Source organism: Zingiber officinale, chromosome 2B (assembly GCF_018446385.1).
Source record: "Zingiber officinale cultivar Zhangliang chromosome 2B, Zo_v1.1, whole genome shotgun sequence".
NCBI lineage: Eukaryota > Viridiplantae > Streptophyta > Magnoliopsida > Zingiberales > Zingiberaceae > Zingiber > Zingiber officinale.
This window is the reverse complement of record NC_055989.1, coordinates 103,559,636-103,580,507: the sequence shown is the minus strand read 5'-3', so window position 1 is coordinate 103,580,507 and position 20,872 is coordinate 103,559,636. Positions and strand designations below refer to the sequence as shown.

The following is a 20,872-nucleotide window of genomic DNA, read 5'->3' as shown; positions in this document are numbered from 1 at the left end:
GTCTCCCAAGGATGATTGGTATCTTGGGATCCTCCTCCATATCCAGGATAATGAAATCTATTAGAATGGTTCATCCGCCTACTTCTACTGACATGTCTTCCACTATTCCCATTGGGTATCTATATGAATGGTCAGCTAATTGTAATGCCATAGTAGTCAGTTTAATGTTCTGGAGTCCTAGCTTCTTACATAATGAGTACGGAAGTAGGCTAACGCTGGCTCCCAAGTCGTAGAAAACTTTCTGTATGAGTTCAGAATCAATTTTACAAGGTATGGAAAAACTCTCTGGATCCTGAAGTTTCGGTGGAATATTTGCCATAAGTAGAGCACTGCAATTTTTTGTTAATGCTACGGTCTCAAAGTCGCCCTTCTGCCTCCTGTTAGATAAAATACCCTTTAAAAATTTTGCAAACTTCGGCATTTGGTGCAATGCATCTATCAGTGGTACCTCTATGTAAATTTCCTTAATCTTCTTCAAGAATCGGTTGAACTCTTCATCCTTTTGGGATGTTATCAGTTTCTGAGGGAAAGGAATTGTCTAACTTTATGGGGGAATTTGAAGAGTTCCTTCAACTTTCTTGGTGATCTCCTCTCTATCCCTATTTTGGATCTGATTAGGCATTAGGGAAGAGGGCTCTTCCTCTGAGGGAAGTCCTTTTTGAGTAGTGATTTGGGGGTCTCCCAAAGTTCGTCCGCTCCTCAGCTAGATGCGGTTCTAGTGTTCCACCGGATTTATATCGGACTTTCTTGGAAATGTTCCTTGTGCTCTTGAAAAAGATTGGGCTATCTGGGCTATCTGGCTGTCTTGCATCCTTTGATATTTTTCAGAATTTTCCAGTCTTTGAGTCAATTGCTTGATCTCATTCTTCATCTCTTTTTGCTCTGAGAGAGCTTCTTCAAGCATCTTTTTGATTCTGGACAATTGTGAAGGTTGCTGTTGTTGATAAGTTTGTTGTCCAGATGAGTAGCTCTGTTGCCCAGGTTGATAGCTTTGTTTTGCTGGTCCTTGGTCCTGATTATTCCTGTACGAAAAATTTAGGTGGTTCCTCCATCCAGGGTTGTATGTGTTGGAGTATGGATTATTTTGCTTTTGGTTGTAACTCACTATCACATCACATTGCTCAACTTGGTTTATCTATGCTTGTATTGGCCCTAGGGGGCAAGTATCTTGAGCGTGATCCGTACTTCTGCAAGTTTCGCAAACACATACTATTGCATTGGCTGTGTTGTTTCCCATTGCCTCAAGCTTCTTGGTCAGAGCGTCCAACTTTGCAGACATGAGTGTGACTGCATCTACGTCGAATTTTCCTGACACCTTTATTGGATTCTCTGAGAAAGAACCACCAGATCTTTCGGTTGCCCACTAATGGTGGTTCTGCGCCACATTCTCTATGATCTCTTCAGCTTCATCAAGGCTCTTGTTCATTAATGCTCCTCCTGCTGCAGAATCGAGGGATAAATTCGTGTGATAGTTGATTCCATTGTAGAATGTGTATAGAACCAGCTATTTCTCAAGGCCATAATGGGGGCACTGTCTCAGCATACTTTTGAACATGTCCTAGGCTTCAAATAATGATTCTGATTCTATCTGTTTGAAATTTGCGATCAAATTCTTCATGTGGGCAGTTTTGCTTGGCGGGTAAAATTTGTCCAGAAATTTCTGCTTACACTGCTCCCTAGACGTTATGCTGTTTGCTGGAAGAGAATTTAGCTACTGCTTGGCTCTGTCTCTCAGGGAGAATCCAAAAAGAAGTAACCGTACTGATTCTGAAGGGACCCCGCTCACTTTCATAGTACCGCAAATCTCGTAGAAAAGCTCTAAGTGATGGTTTGGATCATCGTGCGGTCCTCCTCCAAATTGATTCTGTTGAACCATGTGGATTACTACAGGCTTGATTTCAAAATTGTTGGCTTCGATTGGCGGTCAAGTGATGCTAGACCGAACCCCTCGTGCATAAGATGCTGCGTAATCCTTCAACAGTTTGACAGCCATTTCTGATGATTCTTGTGGACTTGAAATGTTTTTTGTAAGTTTCTTCTCCTCAAGAAAGTTCTATCAATCTCTGGATCGAACGGTAGAAGTTGTTCTGAAAGATTAGCTCTTCGCATGCAAAAACAAGATATGGAATAAAGTAAAGAAAAGAGTTGGAATAATAATATTTTTTTTACGTTTTAATAAAATTGCAAAAAATAAAGAAAAATAAAAATAAAATTATTTATCTCTAAAATGCAAAATATTAGAAAAAGGAAAGATAAAGGAAGAAAACAAAGTCTAGTCTAATCTAATATGATTTTTGCTAATGTTATAGACGCAACCCCCGACAACGGCGCCAAAAACTTGTTACGATTCCGCAAGTGCACAGATTCATCGTTAGTAATAAATATTATCGATCCCACGAGGACTAGTTATAAGCACTAGCAATGGTTCACTTAGGATTAGCTAAACTACCGATGGTTGTAAGTTATCTAAAGGAAAGAGATTGGGAAGTGGAAACGAGAACTAGTGAAGAGAGAGTAATTATTTGGTTTATGAAGAGTTCTAGGAGTTCAGTTTCATTGTGGTGGTATTGATGTATCACATTCTATCCTTTACTCATTGTTCATCAACATGCATTCGCCTGAAGCTAAAGCAACCATCCTTAAACACTAAATAGAGAAGATCCCTGTGAAATCCTGTCACAGTTAACCCCTGTCACTAGGGCGCCTCGGTAGATCACAAGAACACAACTCTAATTGGTGTCATTAAGGATAGAAATAAGAGCTTGGTTTGGTCTCTTACTTCCTTGTGGAGAAGTTGCCTCTCCTTTCAAGGAAGTACCCTGGATGTCCGTGAACGGGTTACCCCTGTCACTAGGGCCTCTCGGGTATATGATCTAAGATACTCTCTCTACGAGGTTAGCAATCCCTACACAATCAATTAATACGCAACAAGTCTCATGCATAGTAGTTGAAACAAAGCAAGTAAAATCATCCAATGAATAAAGGTATAAATGTGAGTCTTACATCAAAACCAATCCACAACTACTCTCTAATCCTAGAACAAGTAATCTACTCCATAGACGTCGGAGAAAAACCCGAAGACATAATGTAATTAAGCATACAATTCTCAAATAAGAATTGAGAAAGAGAAAGAACGCTTATCCAACAACGACGAGTGATCTTCGGATCCAATCCTTTGCTTCTGGAGTTGATGTGGTGATGAAGGATCGCTGGACGGAGGTCTTGGACGGTGTGGAACATCACCAAGGTGATTCTCCCTTTGACGGCTCGCTTCCCCCCACGAGGAGAAGGGTTAGAATCCTTTTATAGGTTAGGGCATGGCTGCGGCGGTACGCCCGTGTGGATATGGCACGACCGTGTCTTCTTTTGCCTCTGGCCGCGATGCACGGCCGTGTAGATGTGGCACGACCGTGCCTTCTTTTGCCTCTGGCCGTACCAATTGGCACACCCGTGTAGATCTGGGGCTCTGCTCCTGGGACACGACCGTGCAGGATTACACACCCTTGCATTGCTTGGCTGCTGTCGTGGGGGGCACGGTCGTGCAAGTTTGCACGACCATGCTAGGATCCGTCTCAGTTTGGCTGCACGACCGTGCAAGAGTTGCACGGCCGTGCACTGCTCTTCTTTTGTTTGGCCACACGACCATGCGAGGTTGCACGACCGTGTTCTCTGCCTCGTTCTGGTGCGTCGACAATCACTGTTTTTGCTCCGAAAGTTGTCCCTGTCAACACAAAACCAAACAAAGAGCAGATATCCGAACAAAAGAATATTTATGATGAGTACATGATAAAAGGGACGATCATGCAAAGAATATATACGTATAAATAAAGTGAATGTGCGTTAAAATATGCATAAATGATCATAATATTTACGCACATCACGCCTCTTGCGCCAGTTCAGTGGTACATCGGAGGAGGCCGAGCTCGATGGCTCCTCAACCGAGAGGATCGGACGCCGCTTGGATGGAGGTTGTGAGCCCGCGGCTGCTTCTCCGTTCAGTGCATGGTTGGCCTCGCCTTCGCTCACCAAGATGGGCATCCCATCACCCTCATCCTGGGGCTCTTCATGTGAGCCGACCGGCTGCAGGCCGCGGCTCTCAATTCTTCAACAGTTGCCATATTGATCGCGATGTCCTTGAACTTCGCCCTGCCGGTCAGACATGCTCGCATCATGACTTCGGCTGCAAAAGAGAAAGAGAAATCAGTTAGCATCAAAGGAAAAATTAAAGAAGCTTCATACCTAGGCTGGTCGGCAGCCGGGTGTAGATCGGACTTAGGCCGAAGATATATAGGACACCCTCTAGCAACAACTTGTGGATGTCGTACTTCTGACTGGCCAACATCGAAGCTGCGTTCAGGTAGTCTGATTGGCTCTTGCAGCTTTTCAAGGGAAGCTAAGGCGCCACTTTGAGCTGCCAGTGGATCAGGAAATCTGGCCGCTCGGGAAGGTGCATGAAGTAAATGTAAGGGATCGGTGGCCGGCTTAAAGGAGGTTGGATAGACGACACCCCCAAATCGATTGCTTCCTACATTATGTTAGCTTGCGCAGCGGAATAATACAAATAAAACAAACAAGCTAAAGACTAAAGGAAAGAACAAGAAAGCAAACTGCTAACACGTTCGTTTACGTGGTTCGGAGATAACTTGTTCCTACTCCACGGTGTGTCCGTAAGGTGGACGATCCTTCAATCCGTCGGTGGATTAGTCCCCGGCAAACTCCGGCTAGCTCAACCTCCTTGTGGGTGGAGAAACCTCACCACAACTCTAATCAAGACCTCTTGGCACACAAAGATCACTTGAGCACAAAAGACTACTAATTGGACTTTAACCAAGTCCAATTTTGTCAGAGATAACCAAGCTTCCAAGCCTTGGTTATATAGGCCGCGAGTTAGAAACCCCATTTACCAGTCGACTGTCAAAACATGGAGTCGACTGCCCTCTGTGGAAATTTGACCGTTACATCCCAACGGTTCGATACCAGTTGACTACTAAAACTAGCAGTCAACTGCTCCACACTGGTTGAGCGAACAGAAACATTTTGTTCGCTCCCAGTCGATTGCACCAATCGACTGATAAAACATGCAGTCGACTGGTACCGAGTACATTCTCTCACAGCACTTGGACCCTCACCCTTACAACTCATTTGACGCTTCCTTCATAGCCTTGACCTTTTGCCTTCAAGCCTACTTCCTCTTTGGCTCTCGTCCCTCGGATGCATACAAACCCGCGGCTCACCCCTAATGCCATCCTTTGAGTATGCCTCGAAGTCACTTCCCTCAACCCTTGTCCTCGCTGCCTTGTCCACGGTCCCTCGGATGCTCCATCCTTCACCGGACCCGAAGCTGTCAATCTGAGTTACATGTGTATCCTGCAGTCCTGCACAACTCAAGTACACATATCAAATACAGGGGTGAACCTAACTTAAACCCTTTGCCCAAATACCAAAACATATGGTCGCACGGACCATTGAGATTGCTCCAACAATCTCCCCCTTTTTGACGTTTGGCAATATGTTTAAGTTAGGGAAAACATAATAACAAAACAATATGTTAAAAACAATGGACTTACGTTGCCAAGCCTACACACTTGGACTTACACCGCCGAATGGAGTTATGTTGCCAAGCCTACACACTTGGACTTACACCGCCGAATGGACTTACGATGCCAAGGCTACACACTTGGACTTACAACGTCGAATCAATGCACCATGCATTGGAACCTATCCCAAGGCTCCCCCTACACCTATGCTCCCCATTGAGCTAGGATTTTCCCACAAGGCTTTTTAAGAACCTATCACAAGGGTCCCCCTACACCTATGCTCCCCATTGAGCTAGAATTTTCCCACAGGATTTTTTTAAGAACCTATCACAAGGCTCCCCCTACACCTATGCTCCCCATCGAGCTAGGATTTTCCCACAGGGCTTTTTAAGAACCTATCCCAAGGCTCCCCCTACGCAAAGGCATTTTCAGGTTTTCCCAACTAAACCTTACTTCTCCCCCTTTGCCTAACATCCAAAAATCTTTCGAACAATATCCCAATTATTGAAAACTTGTCATCCAAATTGACCCTAAACTCGTGTATTCATCCCCCATGGATTTCATACACATATATGAGCTGACGCGGTTCCAAACCAAAGCTGAAAACAGAATCAGCCTGGTATCAGTCGACTGCCCTAGTCGACTGGCCTCATCGAAATAGCACAAAGAACCATTCTGTGTTTGATTTTCACTGTTACCAGTCGACTGGTACAGTTACCAGTCGACTGGCACACTGTTTCGGCCCTTTTCAACATTTTTGACCCAAATTCAAAAATGCACCAAATATTCCACAGACATCCAAAAATCTTCAAATTTTGTGGAGAGGTCTGTTTTACCCATGTCTACTTGGGAAAAATACATCCAAAAATGTATCTATCACCAATCCCAAGATTGACACAAAACCCAAAACTAGCTAAATGGTTCAATTAAACCTTGACCTAAAGTCCTAGTTTTGGCTTCCTCTTGATGTATTTGCCCATACTAACCCATAATGTATCCCTAGCATTGGTTTATATGGCATCTATACATCCAAAACCAATTTTCATGCTATATGACCTCACTTGTCATATTTCTTGCATGAAACATAAACCAATTGTGTCAAAACCCTAGGTTTGAGACTCAAGTCCGTCTCCAAACCACTTGGCACATTCCATGACCCAACCTAGACTCCCAAGTAAAATCCACTTGAGATCCATTGGCCATGGGTCCCAACTTGACTCTTAGAACTCCCCCTAGAGCACTTAGTCTTAGCCACTTCCCTAGGTGACTCAATAGCTAGGCCACATTGGTGCACCTCCGGTGACACTTGGCCTACAAACCTAACTTTCTTAACCTTTGACACCTTGTCCTTGGTTAACTTCTTCTTACCTTTAAATGACTTTCCCTTGCCATTTATTGACTTCTCCTTGCTATAGTCATATGCAACCCTAGCATAAGACTTTCCCTTAGCCTTGGAGACACAAGATCGATATCCCAAACCCGATCTATCATTGTTGGGTCTTTGACTACCCAACCCTTAGATCCAACATTAAATATTTCTAGGGGTTTCTCCAATTTATCAAGCTTTGCCTTCAAAGCTTGATTTTCCCTTTCTAGGTTCCTAACCCTAGAATTGACTTGTCCACATTGGACATTCCTAGACCTACCCTTCCTAGGCATATGTCTCCCCTTCTTAGGATTAATGCCTTGGGTCTCCTCATTTCTAGATTTATCATGAATAGACATCTTAGGGTTATGATCTACAATTACCCTATTCCTATTATGATATTTGAAACTAAAATTTTGCATGGGTAAATAATAAGAATTATTTATAGCATGCATGGAGGAATTTAAATTTGAATTCAAATTTAAATTAGGGTTTACCTTACCCTTTACCTTTGGAGCTCCCCCTTGACACGAGCCTCCATTCTTCCTCCACTTCTTTTCCCATATCCTCAAATGCACCAACTTCTTGAACTCTCTCTTCCTTGGCCATTTGGTGTGGTAGTGCCCTATTTTACCACAAGTGAAGCATCTAATGTGCTTCTTCTCCTTCTTCTTCTTGGCACCATCATTCCTACACCCCAAATTAGTATCTAAATTAACTTGAGTGGGTTTAGGATTTACCTCTTTCTTACGCATAGGACATCTACTCTTGTAGTGTCCCTTTTCATTGCACCCAAAGCATATTATATGATCCTTTGACTTCACTTCGGTGGAGGTGCTTGCTAGGTTGACCACTTCCAAGACCTCTTCTTCTTCTTCACTTGTCTTGGAATTTTCTTCAATTCTTGAGGATGTAGATGCTACCTCATCTTCCTCATCCACACTTGTGGATGACCTTTCTTCATTCTTCTCCTCCTCGGAAGTTGAGTGCTCGTCACCTTCCGGTTACTCCTCCTCATCTTGAGCCATTAAGCCCATCTCCTTGGGCTCTTCTTCTTCTTGTGTAGGCGTAGGTTCTTCCCATCGAACCTTCTTTATCTTGTTCCACAAATCGTGGGCGTTCTCATATTTACCTACACGGCTCATCACGTCATTAGGCAAAATATCAATTAATATAGATATTACCTTGTCGTTTGCCTTTGACCGTGAGATTTGCTCCTCCATCCAATGTCGTGGTCGGAGCTTCTTCCCTTTCTTGTCCTTCGGGACTTCGAACGGTTTTTTGACCACCATTATGGTGTCCCAATCCGTGTCGAAGAAGACCTCCATCTTCATCATCCAATATGTGATGTCCCATAAGCCTCTACCTTCAATCTTGGCGGTTCAATTAAGCCGGTCATCTTTGCTTCCTTGGCGGTTAGTCCAACGGAGAGCGACCTCGCTCTGATACCACTTGTAAGGGATTGGTGGCCGGCTTAAAGGGGGTTAGATAGATGGCACCCCCAAATCGATTGCTTCCTACACTATGTTAGCTTGCGTAGCGGAATAATACAAATAAAACAAACAAGCTAAAGACTAAAGGAAAGAACAAGAAAGTAAACCGCTAACACGTTCGTTTACGTGGTATGGAGATAACTTGCTCCTACTCCACGACGTGTCCGTAAGGTGGACGATCCCTCAATCCGTCAATAGATTAGTCCCCGACAAACTCCAGCTAGCTCAACCTCCTTGTGGGTGGAGAAACCTCACCACAACTCCAACCAAGACCTCTTGGCACACAAAGATCACTTGAGCACAAAAGACTACTAATTAGACTTTAACCAAGTCCAATTTCGTCAGAGATAACGAAGCTTCCAAGCCTTGGTTATATAGGCCGCTGGTTGGAAATCTCGCCTACCAGTCGACTGCCAAAACATGCAGTCGACTGCCCTCTATGGAAATTCGACCGTTACTTCCCAACGGCTCGATACCAGTCGACTGCTAAAACTAGCAGTCGACTGCTCCATACTGGTTGAGCGAACAGAAGCATTCTGTTCACTCCCAGTCGACTGGACCAGTCGACTGCACCAGCCGACTGATGAAACATGCAGTCGACTGGTACCGAGTACATTCTCTCACAACACTTGGACCCTCACCCTTACGACTCATTTGACGCTTCCTTCGTAGTCTTGACCTTTTGCCTTCAAGCCTACTTCCTCTTTGGCTCTCGTCCCTCGGATGCATACAATCTCGCGGCTCGTCCCCAATGTCATCCTTCGCGTATGCCTTGAAGTCGCTTCCCTCGGCCCTTGTCCTCGCTGCCTTGTCCACGGTCCCTCGGATGCTCCATCCTTCACCGGACCCGAAGCCGTCAACCTGAGTCACATGTGTATCTTGTAGTCCTGCATAACTCAAGTACATATATCAAATACAAGGGTGAACCTAACTTAAACTCTTTGCCCAAACACTAAAATACTTGGTCGCACGGACCATTGAGATTGCTCCAACAGTAAAAGTATTCTTTCCAGTGCTTGTTAGAAGTCGATATCTTGTCGAAGAATACTAAACCAACACAAGACTAGAAGAGGAAAGTCCCCAGATCAGACAGTTTAGGGTAATAAAAATAATGAAAGATCTGGGGGTAAGAGGAATATCGTGCAGACAAAACAAAACAACGATGTCGCATAGCAGTCGAAAAAAGTTCGACACAAGTTGAGCAAGGGAAATGCGAAAATATTTACAAACTGCGAAAATGAAGGGATGGAGCAGAAACCGTAGACCGGCGATAAACTGATCCCGAAAGAAATAGATACAGCTAGTTGGCGGAGAATTGGGCCGATCAGACGGAGAAGGTAGAATGATCTGATGATCAGAATGAATTTCGAATACATCTCTCAAGCTCTCGGCGTCGCCTCCATTGAACCTAGACTCCATGGATGTGTACCAGGGTCCAGGGACAGAGGCAGACAGCTGCGAAGAACTTGACATCGTGAAAGCAAAAAATGAAAAGGAGGTTGAGGGGAAGAAATGCGATCAAAGAGGAAGAAAAGCTACTGGAGTATCACTGGAATACAAGAAGGTCGAAAAGCTTCAAGATGGAATACGATGGGGAGAAAGCTTACTAGGGAGAGGTCGCAGGAGAAGAAGCGTGGAGGATCGTCGGAGAATGGATCGCACAGAAGCAGAGAGATGGTCACCGGAAGGACACGAGGGAGACTGCGAAGGAAGCGACGTGGCGGGCTTATAAGCTTCAGGCTCGGCCGACCGGAGCCATCCGATCTAGGTTGCGAAAACCTAGGTCAAGATCTCACTGTCGAATTTGAACCGCCAAACGTCACATCATGCCTGTCACATGAGGCGTGCGATGGCATCAGGCGTGACACATGGCGCATCGCCATGGGTCGACAATTAATGAAGGCGTGGGAATGTGCTCAGCCTTAATAAGCGAGGATTTGCATCATTTTCAAGAAATCTGGATGATGTCAGCCTAGCTCGCGCTCACCCGAGACTACCCAAGGCAAATTTTTACAAGTCCAGACATTCGTCGTGCTGATCAGATCAAGGGGGCATAACTATGCCCGAACGATTAGCTTCAATAGGTCGATCGGCGAGGGTCGGTCTTATCCCGATCGACAACCACACAGTGTCGAAGGTCGATCGAGAGAAAACCTACTCGGACAATTGTCCAGTCAGTCGGACTACAACCTCCATCGACTAGACTTGAGGGGGAGGCTTGTGATGCGGTGATGATGAGGGACCCTACCCTACTGCCACGATGGAGGTCAAAGGAGGTCAAAGTCAAGGTGGTCAACACGTATAAGGCATTGGCCGATCGGGCGAAGCATGCCCCGATCGGGGAGAAGGATATGATCCACCGTCGCCCTCGACACGGGGAGCATTCAAACACCTGACGCTCAAGGGAGAACGATGTGCAAAAGCTGAGCCGAGAGGGTACCCCTCTCGGTCAGACAATGAGGCATGACATCGATAGAGTTCAACTTCGGTCGAGCGGCTTCTCCGCTCGACCTAGCAGCAGACTTGACCTTAGCAACAGAGCAAGAGGACAGTGGACTTACGGCCGAGTGGCTATCCCGCTCGGCTCTGCAACAGACAACACTTGGACAGTGGACTTCCGGCCAAGCGGCTATCCCACTCGGCCCGACAGCGGACAACACACGGATGATGAAATTCCAACCGATCGGCTATTCCACTCGGCCAACAAGAAGGCACAACAAGCTATCTTTCGACATCCTTTTGGGAGCTAGTGCCGCTAGCAGGTGGCATGGTTAGACAGAGGATTGTACGGCGGAAGCTTCCATTGTCACTTCAGAGATATGCTCGACCCGTTAAGGTACTATGTCAGGGACACTTTACTAACACATCTTTTCAGGGAAAGCTTTGAGATGCATGCTTACCTTGGGAAGCATGCACGCGTGCTGTCGAAGCCCTATATAAAGGGGGGGGTCTAAGCATCGACGGAGGTATGCAATATTTACTGTGGCGCTACAGTCTTCTTGTTACTCAGCTACTTGCTTCTTCTTATTCGCCGGAGACTGGCTTGAGCGTCGGAGGGCCATCGCCGAGGACCCCTTCCCTGGCTCGACACTGACGCTGCTTGTGTTGCAGTTCGGAGCAAAGTCCACAGGAGGTCAGCGGGAGCGCCACATCCACAACATCCATCTCATCGACTTTCAAACATGATCACCTAATTTCTTCTTTAACCAAGACACATGAAATATATGGTGTATTTTACAATCTTGTAGAAGCTCTAGGTGATAAATAATAGGTCCAATAGGCTCTATTACCTTATAAGGGTCATACAATTTTGGTGGTAACCTCATAGAGGTTGAAGGACGAATTGAAACCTATTTATATGGTTGAAGTCTTAGAAAAATCCAATTTTCTATTGCAAATTCTCTTTTTGAACGATATTTGTTGACTAATTGCTTCATTTTTGCTTGTGCATTGCATAAGTTGCTTTTCAAAAGTTGCAATATTTGGTCCCTTGTGCATATGATCTAATCGACTTGATGCACATCTATTGATCCATGTGCGTATGAGCTGATCAAGGGTGGTACATATCCATAAATTGCTTCAAATGGGGTAATCTTAATAGCTGAGTGGTAGGTCGTTTTGTACTACCATTCTGCCCACGGAAGCCAACAACCCACTCCTTTAGTCTTTCGTCAGTTAAGGGGCATAAATAATTCTATAAATATCGATTAACCACCTTTGTTTGCCCATCTAACAGTGGGTGGTAGGATGTGCTAAAATTAAGTTTAGTGTCATGTAATTGAAATAATTCTTTCTAAAATTTACTTATAAATACTGGAGCTCTATCAATGACAATAGATCTTGGTAGCCCATGTAGTTTGATTATATGATCAACTAATACTTGGCCAATATGGGTAGCTATATAAGGATGTGATAACGAACAAAAATAAGCATATTTTGTGAAGCGATCAACGACCACCATGATAGTAGTTTGTCCTTATGAAATTGGTAACCCATCTATAAAATCTATGGAAATATCTGTCCATATTGTTAGGATGTATACTAAAAGCCTAGCTTTTGGTATAAACATTTATCTAGAAATAAGAATCACATTGGTCAAATGTCTACATTTATGATAAATGTAGTTGTTCAATTAATTTATATTGTAGATAACATGGTGTGTGGTGTCACACACAGAGGATCATGTTATCAGTACCTTATAAATTATAAACAGTAGCTCACGACCAAGATGGAAAGGAACAAACCATTGGAAGGTCGTAGTGTAATTAGGTATTAGTTTATCTTAACTATATAATTACACTAGTACACTTAGAGTGTATTGAGTAGGACTATTAGAGGTCGTTTCTTTTATACTGACTTTATAAAGGAACAAAGACTTCAGTTATTATGGAAGTGTGTGCTCTTAATCCTAATATAATAACAAGCACATATATTTGATATTTATTTCTTTAATTTATCAATGGGTGAGATTTAGTTCGATAAATCAATAAGCCCAATAAGTTGGGAAATGATATCACTTATAGTGTGTGTTGTTGATTATAGAAGGAAACTGTGTCCTAGTAATCTAGGTTGAGAATGTCCCCAAGAGGAGCTCATAAGGATTGTCATGTTAAACCCTGCAGGTGGACTTAGTCCGACATGACGATAAGGTTGAGTGGTACTACTCTTGGACTAAGATATTAATTAAATGAGTTGTCAGTAACTCACTTAATTAGTGGACATTCGACATCTTAAACACAGGGAGACTAACACACTCATAATAAAAAGGAGCCCAAAAATATAATTTGGGATTGGTGCGGTAGTTCAATAATAGTTCTCTAGTGGAATGAATTATTATTGATAAAATTAAGTTGTGTGTTCAGGGCGAACACGGGATGCTTAATTTTATCGGGAGACCAAAACCAATTTCTCCTCTCGGTCCCTATCGTAGCCTCTTAATTATAGATTACTATACCCACCTATACCCACCTTCTTACCCATCCTATAGGGGTCGGCTAAGCTAGCTTGGAGACCAAGCTAGGGCCGGCCATGGTTTGGTTCATGGGTGAATTTATGTGGCCGGCCCTAGCTTGAACTCAAGCTTAGGTGGCCGACCCTATTAAAATAAAAAGGAATTTAATTTTAAAATTTTTTCTTATGTGGATAACATGATTTAAAAGAGAGTTTAAAAAATTTAAATCTTTCCTTTTATAAGATTCTACAAAAGATTAAGAGAAGAGCTAAATCTCTTTCCTTATTTGTAGATTAAAAGGTTGATTTTAATTTTGGTAAAAACTTTCCTTTTAATCATGTTCATGATTTAAAAGAAAGTTTAAAAATTAAAAATTCTCTTTTATTAGTTTCTACAAAAGATTAAGAAAAGATTTAATATCTTTCCTTATTTGTAGATTGAAAAGAGATTTTAATTTTTAGAGATAACTTTTCTTTTTAGAAATTATCCACATGTTTAAAAGAAAGTTTTTAATTTATAAAATTTCTTTTTTATTAACCAATCATGAAGGGATAAAAATTATTGGATAAATTTTTATAAATTTCCGGAAGCAAATAAGGAAGTTTTAATTTGTGTTTAAAATTTTATTTGCTTGGAGATATTAATGTGGTCGGCCATTGAAATTGAGAAAAGAATTTTGATTAATTAAAATTTTTCCTTTTCATGGCAAAAGAATTAAGGAAGTTTTTATTTAAATTTCCTTATTTGCCAAGACCAAGGATTATAAAAGAGGGTGTAGAGGTGCCTTCATGGTGAACGACTCTATTATTTTCTCCTATCTTTTTCTCCTTGGGTGTGGCCGGCCCCTCCTCTTTCTTTCTTCTCCATCTTGTGGCCGAACCTCTTCATGCTCTTGGAGTTTTAATTGGTGGCCGGATTCTAGCTTGAAGAAGAAGGAGAGAAAGCTTGCATCCTTTGGAGCTTGGTTGGTGGAAAAAGTTCTTCATCTTTTGGAAGTTTTTGCTTGGCCGAAACTTGAAGGAAGAAGAAGAAGGTGCTAGGTGGTTCTCGTCTCGGAAGATCATTGCCCACACAATGTCCGAGGTTAGAAAAGGAATACGGTAGAAGATCAAGAGGTCTTGTCTTCAAAAGAAAGGTATAACTAGTAATGTTTTTCCGCATCATGCTAGTTTTATTTCTTTGTAAAAATACCAAATACAAGAGGCATACGATTCTAGTATTTCGAATTTATTTTCGATGTTGTGTTCTTTTGTTTTTTCTTTTCCTTGTGATTTGATTGTTCTTTTCGGTTGACCTAAAGTTATTTAAGGAAATTAAATATTAACTTTCCTTAAAAGGCTTTGTCTAGTCGGTGGTGGTTGTTCCCATATCCAAGAAGGTCATGTGCCTCTCCACGTTAGTATTGGGAGCCAATTTTGGAAACTAATATTTAATGAAATTAATAACCTAGGTGATTTGGATCGAACGTGTTAAGTTCCGGAGGAGATCTTAGTCTAAACCTAAAAGAACAAATAAATTAAACTTAGGATCAAACGTGTTAAGTTCCGCAGGCGATCCGAGTTTAATTTAAAAGAACACATGGTAGCTAGGAAAAGGTTCAGACCTTGGTACAAAATTTTTGTACTGTGGAACCATTAGATTTTTCGAGTAGCAACCAACACATATTTGTTTGAGTATGGGAAGGGGTTGAAGAAGGCCTAGTCTGGGTACATTTTCTCCTTTTTTTTTTTTACATACATCACATTTAGCAACAAAATTTTTGATATCTTTTTTCATTCCTTTTCAATAGAAAACTCTTGAAATCCGTTTATTCGTGAGTAGGAAGCTAGAATTCCCTGAATTGGTGAAGAATAGAATTCCTCCAATATTACTCTCTTTTCGACTAAGTTTGTTGGAAGGAAGATTTTGTCTTTATATTGTAAAATTTCTCAATTCCAAGAATAGTGGGGTTCTAGCGATGAATTTTGTAGTATGCACTGAATGAGAGATTGTGTTGATGAATTTTCCTTTAGCTCTCTTTTTATATTGTCAAAGTTCTTGCAAGTTACTAAAGATATAGCAGTGAACTCCATTTAGTTAGGAAGGAAAGATAATGCATCAACTACTATACTTTCCTTTCCTTTCTTGTAAATGATTTCATAATCATATCCCAAGAGCCTCTTGATCAATTTCTGTTGATCCATATTATAGATACATTGTTCCTAGATGACTTAAGGCTCTTATTGTCAATTCATATTTGAAAGCGTTGGCTAAGAAGATAGGGTCTCCATTTTATAAGGTATGTATGGTAATCAACATTTCTTTGTTACAAATAGACATTTGTTGATGTAGAGGAGATAGCGTCTTGCTTGTAAAAGCTACTGATAATCTTTCTTGTATAAGAACTACTTTGATTCCAACTCCGGATGCATAAACTTCAATTACAAATTGATTATTGAAATTAGGTAGAGCAAGAACTGGTGTTGTCATCATAACTTATTTTAAATTCTAGAATGCCTTTTTTTACTTCAGAACACCATCTAAATGCATCTTTCTTTAATAAAAGTTGTTAGTGGAGCACTAATCTTTCCATAATTTTTTTTTACAAATTTATGATAATAACCCGCGAGACCTAAAAACCAACGTAATGCCTTAATATTCTTTGGGATGAGCCACTCCTTCATAACTTGTACATTTGAGGGATTATCAGCTACTCTTTATTAGCTTACAATATGACCAAGGTATTTCACCTGAGTTGTCCCAAAGCTGCACTTAGATCTTTTCACAAAAAGAGAATGCTCATGCAAAAGAGTGAGTATTTTATAAATGTGATACAAATGATCTTAGAATGATGAACTATAAATAAGAATGCCATCAAAGAAAATTAATACAAACATACTAAGGTAAGGCTTGGAGATATTGTTCATCAAACTTTGAAATGTAGAAGGTGCATTAGTTAAGCTAAAAGGCATGACTAAAAATTCAAAATGTCCATTATTAGTCCAAAAGCTATTTTTGGAATATCTGACTGATGAATTCTTATCTGATGGAAGTCTAAGTGAAGATCCAACTTTAAGAAGAATGAGACACATCCTAATTCATCAAGTAATTCATCAAAAATAGGGATGAGATACTTGTCTTTCACTATAATTTTATTGAATACACGAATCCACACACATTTGCCAACTTTCGTCTCTTTCACACAAGCAGCACTGGTGAGGAATATGAATTTACACTTGGGATTGTAGGATCGAGGCACGTGAGGGTGGAGGGGGAAGGTAAATCACGTGTCTTTTAAAACCTTTTCTTTTCTTTTTAAAATAAAGTGCAGCGGAAAATATAAATAATAAAAACAAGCGAAAGAACACAAGGTTGGTTTTTTACTTGGTTCAGAGCTTTTGACGACTTATACTCCAAGACCCAGGTCCTTTGGACCTTTCCGATGGGTAATTCACTATCAAATCGCTTCTTTACAAAAATTAGGTTGGTAACAAAACTACCAATCTCAGAATTTAATATGCAGGAAAAAAGTGATAGAAAAATTATGCAATAACTACACGTTACCAAAGTCTAGGCTTGTTTGAGCATGTAGCGGCGTTGTGTCATTCTTGCGTCATTGAAGCTTTAATGTGGTAGTAGTGAGAGGTCGTAGAATAGTCTTAAGAGCTTGTGTATGAGTTGTACCTCTTCTGCTGGCTGAACAACTCTTTTATTGAGCGTTGAGGGCGCCTCCAACCGCATTCGAGGTGCCTCCAACCTAAAAACTAATCTTGTAAGCTTTGGACTTGATTAACTCTACGAGCTTTAGTTTCTATCCGTGCGAGGGTGCCTCCAAGCACTCCAAGGCACCTCCATATGCTACTCCGAGGCACCTCCGAGCACCTCTGAGGCGCCTCCGATACTATTCATCCAAGGAAGATTTTTTCTTTTGAAGTCTATAAAAATATGTTAGTCCAAAAATAATGTGTAACCTATAAAATAGAGTTAGCATAATATATATTAGCATTATTAATTAAATACTGTCTTATCAAGACTAGAATCTAGTCATGGTCCTAGTTTAGGCTTCCAAAAAACACTTAAACTGGATCAGCACTTACAGTCCCACTGGGACTAGTTCTCACTGGATCACTCTCCTCTAGTTACTTACTTGACCTTACATGCCAAACATTTGATCCTTTAGACCTGGTTGGACTCTCTCTAGTCCCGATTAGTGTCTGATCAATTTGATCTACTAAGATTTACTTGCAAGACTGAGTTAGCATAGTAGATATAAAATAGTAAGGTAAAACAATGTTAGCGGTATTAAGAAATTGTTGGCTGGTCGACCACGCACATGTTTGGAGTTTACTCCTCCAAAACTTCTCTACCGCACTCACTAGGGTCTGACTTCACTCACCAGGACTTCCCATTGGCTAACCTTCGGTTAAGACTTACCCTTGCTAGTCATCTAGTCCTGGCTAGACTTCTTTCTTTCAAACATCAAGTCCTATTTAGATTAACCCTTAGTCAACCTGACCATAGTTGGGTACATTATCAAACATCGAAACCCTAAAGGTCGATTACACCAATAGAGAGAACGATATCAACTTGAAACATCTCTTGTACAATCTTCTCAATTTTCTCCTTCTATATATGGGGGTAGTGATAAGGCCTAACATTTGCTGGTGCACTATTCAGATTTAGAGGTATATGATGATCATGTGAATATAGTGGAGGATGCCCCTTTGGCTCAACAAATATCATAAAAAATTTTGAAAGAAGTGTCTCTAATTCTTGAGGAGTATGTGATTACCTTTAGGTTCCTTCTTGATAGAGAGTTGCATGAGAAATATAGAGCAGTCTTTCTTTAATAATCTCTCTATCAGATGACTACTGATTAATGTGATAGAATTTTGTCTCTTGCCTCTGATGCAAACTTCTTTTCCTTGATCTTGGAAGCACCTTGTTAGCTAAGAGAAATTTTATATTGTCTCCTAATGTTCTCAACCATTATGCTCCAACTATGACATCACATCCATTTAGGGGTAGAAGAAACAGATACGTAGTTACTTCATAATTTGGTAAGAAAATTTTAATACTGTCACACTTTCTTGGACTTATAAGTGATCTTCCATCCTCCACCTTGACATCAAATGTAGATGCTTGCTCTACTTTTTGTTTAAGTCTTCTTCCCAATGTTGAGTCTAGAAAATTGTTGGTGCTTCCTGAGTCTATAAGTATCATCATTGGTTGTTTTTAATGAATCCTTTTACCTTTGTCGTTTGTGGAATTTATAGTCCTTCTAAGGCATGAATTGATATTGTCATATAGTCATCTTGTATTTAGTCTATGTTTTCTTGTGTTTCACCTCCACCTTCATCAAAATCATCTTCTTCCTCAAAGTTCTCTATTTGTTCAATCATAAATATCCTCTTTTGCTTGCATTGATGACGACAGTGTCACTTTTCATCACAATACAAGCATAATCCTTTTGTCATTCATTCATTGATATCTTCTTTTGTCAATCTACAGGATGTTGAATAATGAGATGTGTGTTCACAAATTACCTTGTTTCCATCCTCATTGATCTTCTCTTTTTGTACTCGTGCAAAGGATAGGACATCCTTCATGGTACATGGTCGATTCATTTTTATTTCTCATTGTATATAAAGGCGACGCCCCTCAATAAAATGCCCAATAATTGTTTTTCTGATCAATCATGAGTTCGGTTGGAGAGATGCTCAAATCGTCCTTGGTACTCTAATACGGTTGTAGTCTGCCAGATTTTGGCCAACTCTCCATCAACATTCTCATAACAAGAGGGACCAAATTGATTAAGGAGTTCTTAACCTTGTGATCATGCTTAGATTCAAATTCTAGAGCCCATTTGACATCAGGTTGAGATCCTTCGATCGTTATGTTGGAGTGGATTTTCTTCTCTTGAAGGCAGGTTAAGATCATGCACTTGTTAATGGATGTGCGCTTTAGATGTTGAAGGATTGATGCTTGATGTTATAGGGCGATGGTGAAGCTGAATGCGGCTTTGACACCAAGTTGATAGAAACTTGGGTCCTATCACATAAAATTAAAAAAAAATAAAAATAAAAAGGGAGATAGGATGATCATTTTGAGAGAAATCAACCTCCAATAATCAAGTTGAATTGATTAACCAAAAGAAATTACCTGTCTTCCAAAAGTTACATAATATCTTCTTAGATAGACACATAGGAGTATTTTTCAAGAGAAAAGTCTAACTTATCTAACAGAAAAATAAACTTATCTTAGAAAATGAAATAAAACTTAAAGGTTTATTTAAATAGATCCAAAAGATCTTATCCGATTCATAAAATTCTGAAGGTTTTATTTGAATAGATCTGTTAAAAGATTATCAAAATCCTCCGATTCTATAATTTAATTTAATTCTGAATTAAGATTTCTTTCTTAACATACCAGGGGAAGATCGGCCAAGTAGAAAGAATGTCTCTGCTACTACTATTTCCAGAAAGTGTAGAAGAAAGAGCTGCATCCGCGCCATGGAATTCTAAGGATTTGCGTCGCCTACCCCTGCAATTTATTGTTGTGTTCTTTGCGCCGAGTTGCTGCAAGCTAAGTTATAACATTTAACTAAAGAAGATGATGATAGAGTTTAGGGCAGGAAGACTCTAGTCAACTGATTTGTCTCTGTTTGGAAAACTTTAAGGAACGTGGGACTGCATTTTGGCGCACTACCACCATTTGTCGACACTGAATAGAAAATTAATAGAAAGAAACACCATGGAATCATCTCTTTAGTTAATTGCGTCTATTTATATTATATGAGCTATGATAGTAAGAAATATGCAAAAACAGATCTTTATGTTCCAAAACTTTATATTATTTTCTACTATTTCTTTTACTGTAATAGTTATTTAATTCCTGTAAATCAAGTTGTTTGGTAAATTTGTTTGAATGGTTGAAAAAAAGGAAAAGATAAAATATAAGAAACATGTGCTTTATTTTTATTATTATTATTATTATTATTTAGCAAATCTAAAGTTTAATATTTTATTTTTATTTTTAAAAATTAAATTCCAGTATTTTTATATCAAACTTTAAATCACTAATTGAATAAGATCTGGGTTTAGAATAACCAAACAAATTAATCTATTTTATACCACTCCACACGTAATCAACAAGATAATCTAGGATTGTCAATCAAAAAAGATAAAATATGATGTCCCTGGCTATGATTCAGCCGAAGGGCGTTCATACACGATTTCAAACACTCATAGTTTAATTTTTATATATGACTTATTGTATGATATTTATCTCTACTAGAATGATAAATTTAGGATGCTGAGTTACTTAGTCTCCTATTATGAGCATTTTTAAATTTATCCCTCATGACGAGAGAAACTGTTGAGCTACTAAGCCTCTTATTATGAGCATTTTTAAATGTATCCCTGATGACGGAAGAAACTCAGGATGATCATCCCCATAATTAATCAGCCCGAAGGATTAGATACTTGTGCTAAAAAAAAAAAAAATCTAAGATCATCAATCATCAAATAGCCCCCGGGATTTGACA

General features: G+C 40.4%; 1 protein-coding gene across 4 annotated transcripts in view; it reads right to left on the bottom strand.

Moving 5' to 3' along the window:
- Positions 1 to 19,983, bottom strand: part of LOC122046591 (receptor-like serine/threonine-protein kinase SD1-7) — a 40,897-nt gene extending 20,914 nt beyond the window's left edge. For 2 of the 4 annotated variants that reach the window (XM_042607361.1, XM_042607362.1), the window contains exon 1: positions 19,756 to 19,983. In XM_042607361.1, coding sequence (XP_042463295.1) covers positions 19,756 to 19,840 — 85 coding nt within the window. In that variant the 5' untranslated portion in view covers positions 19,841 to 19,983. The remainder of the gene's footprint in view (positions 1 to 19,755) is intronic. The other 2 variants (XM_042607363.1, XM_042607364.1) reach the window with 2 other exon arrangements.
- Positions 19,984 to 20,872: the final 889 nt, after the last annotated feature.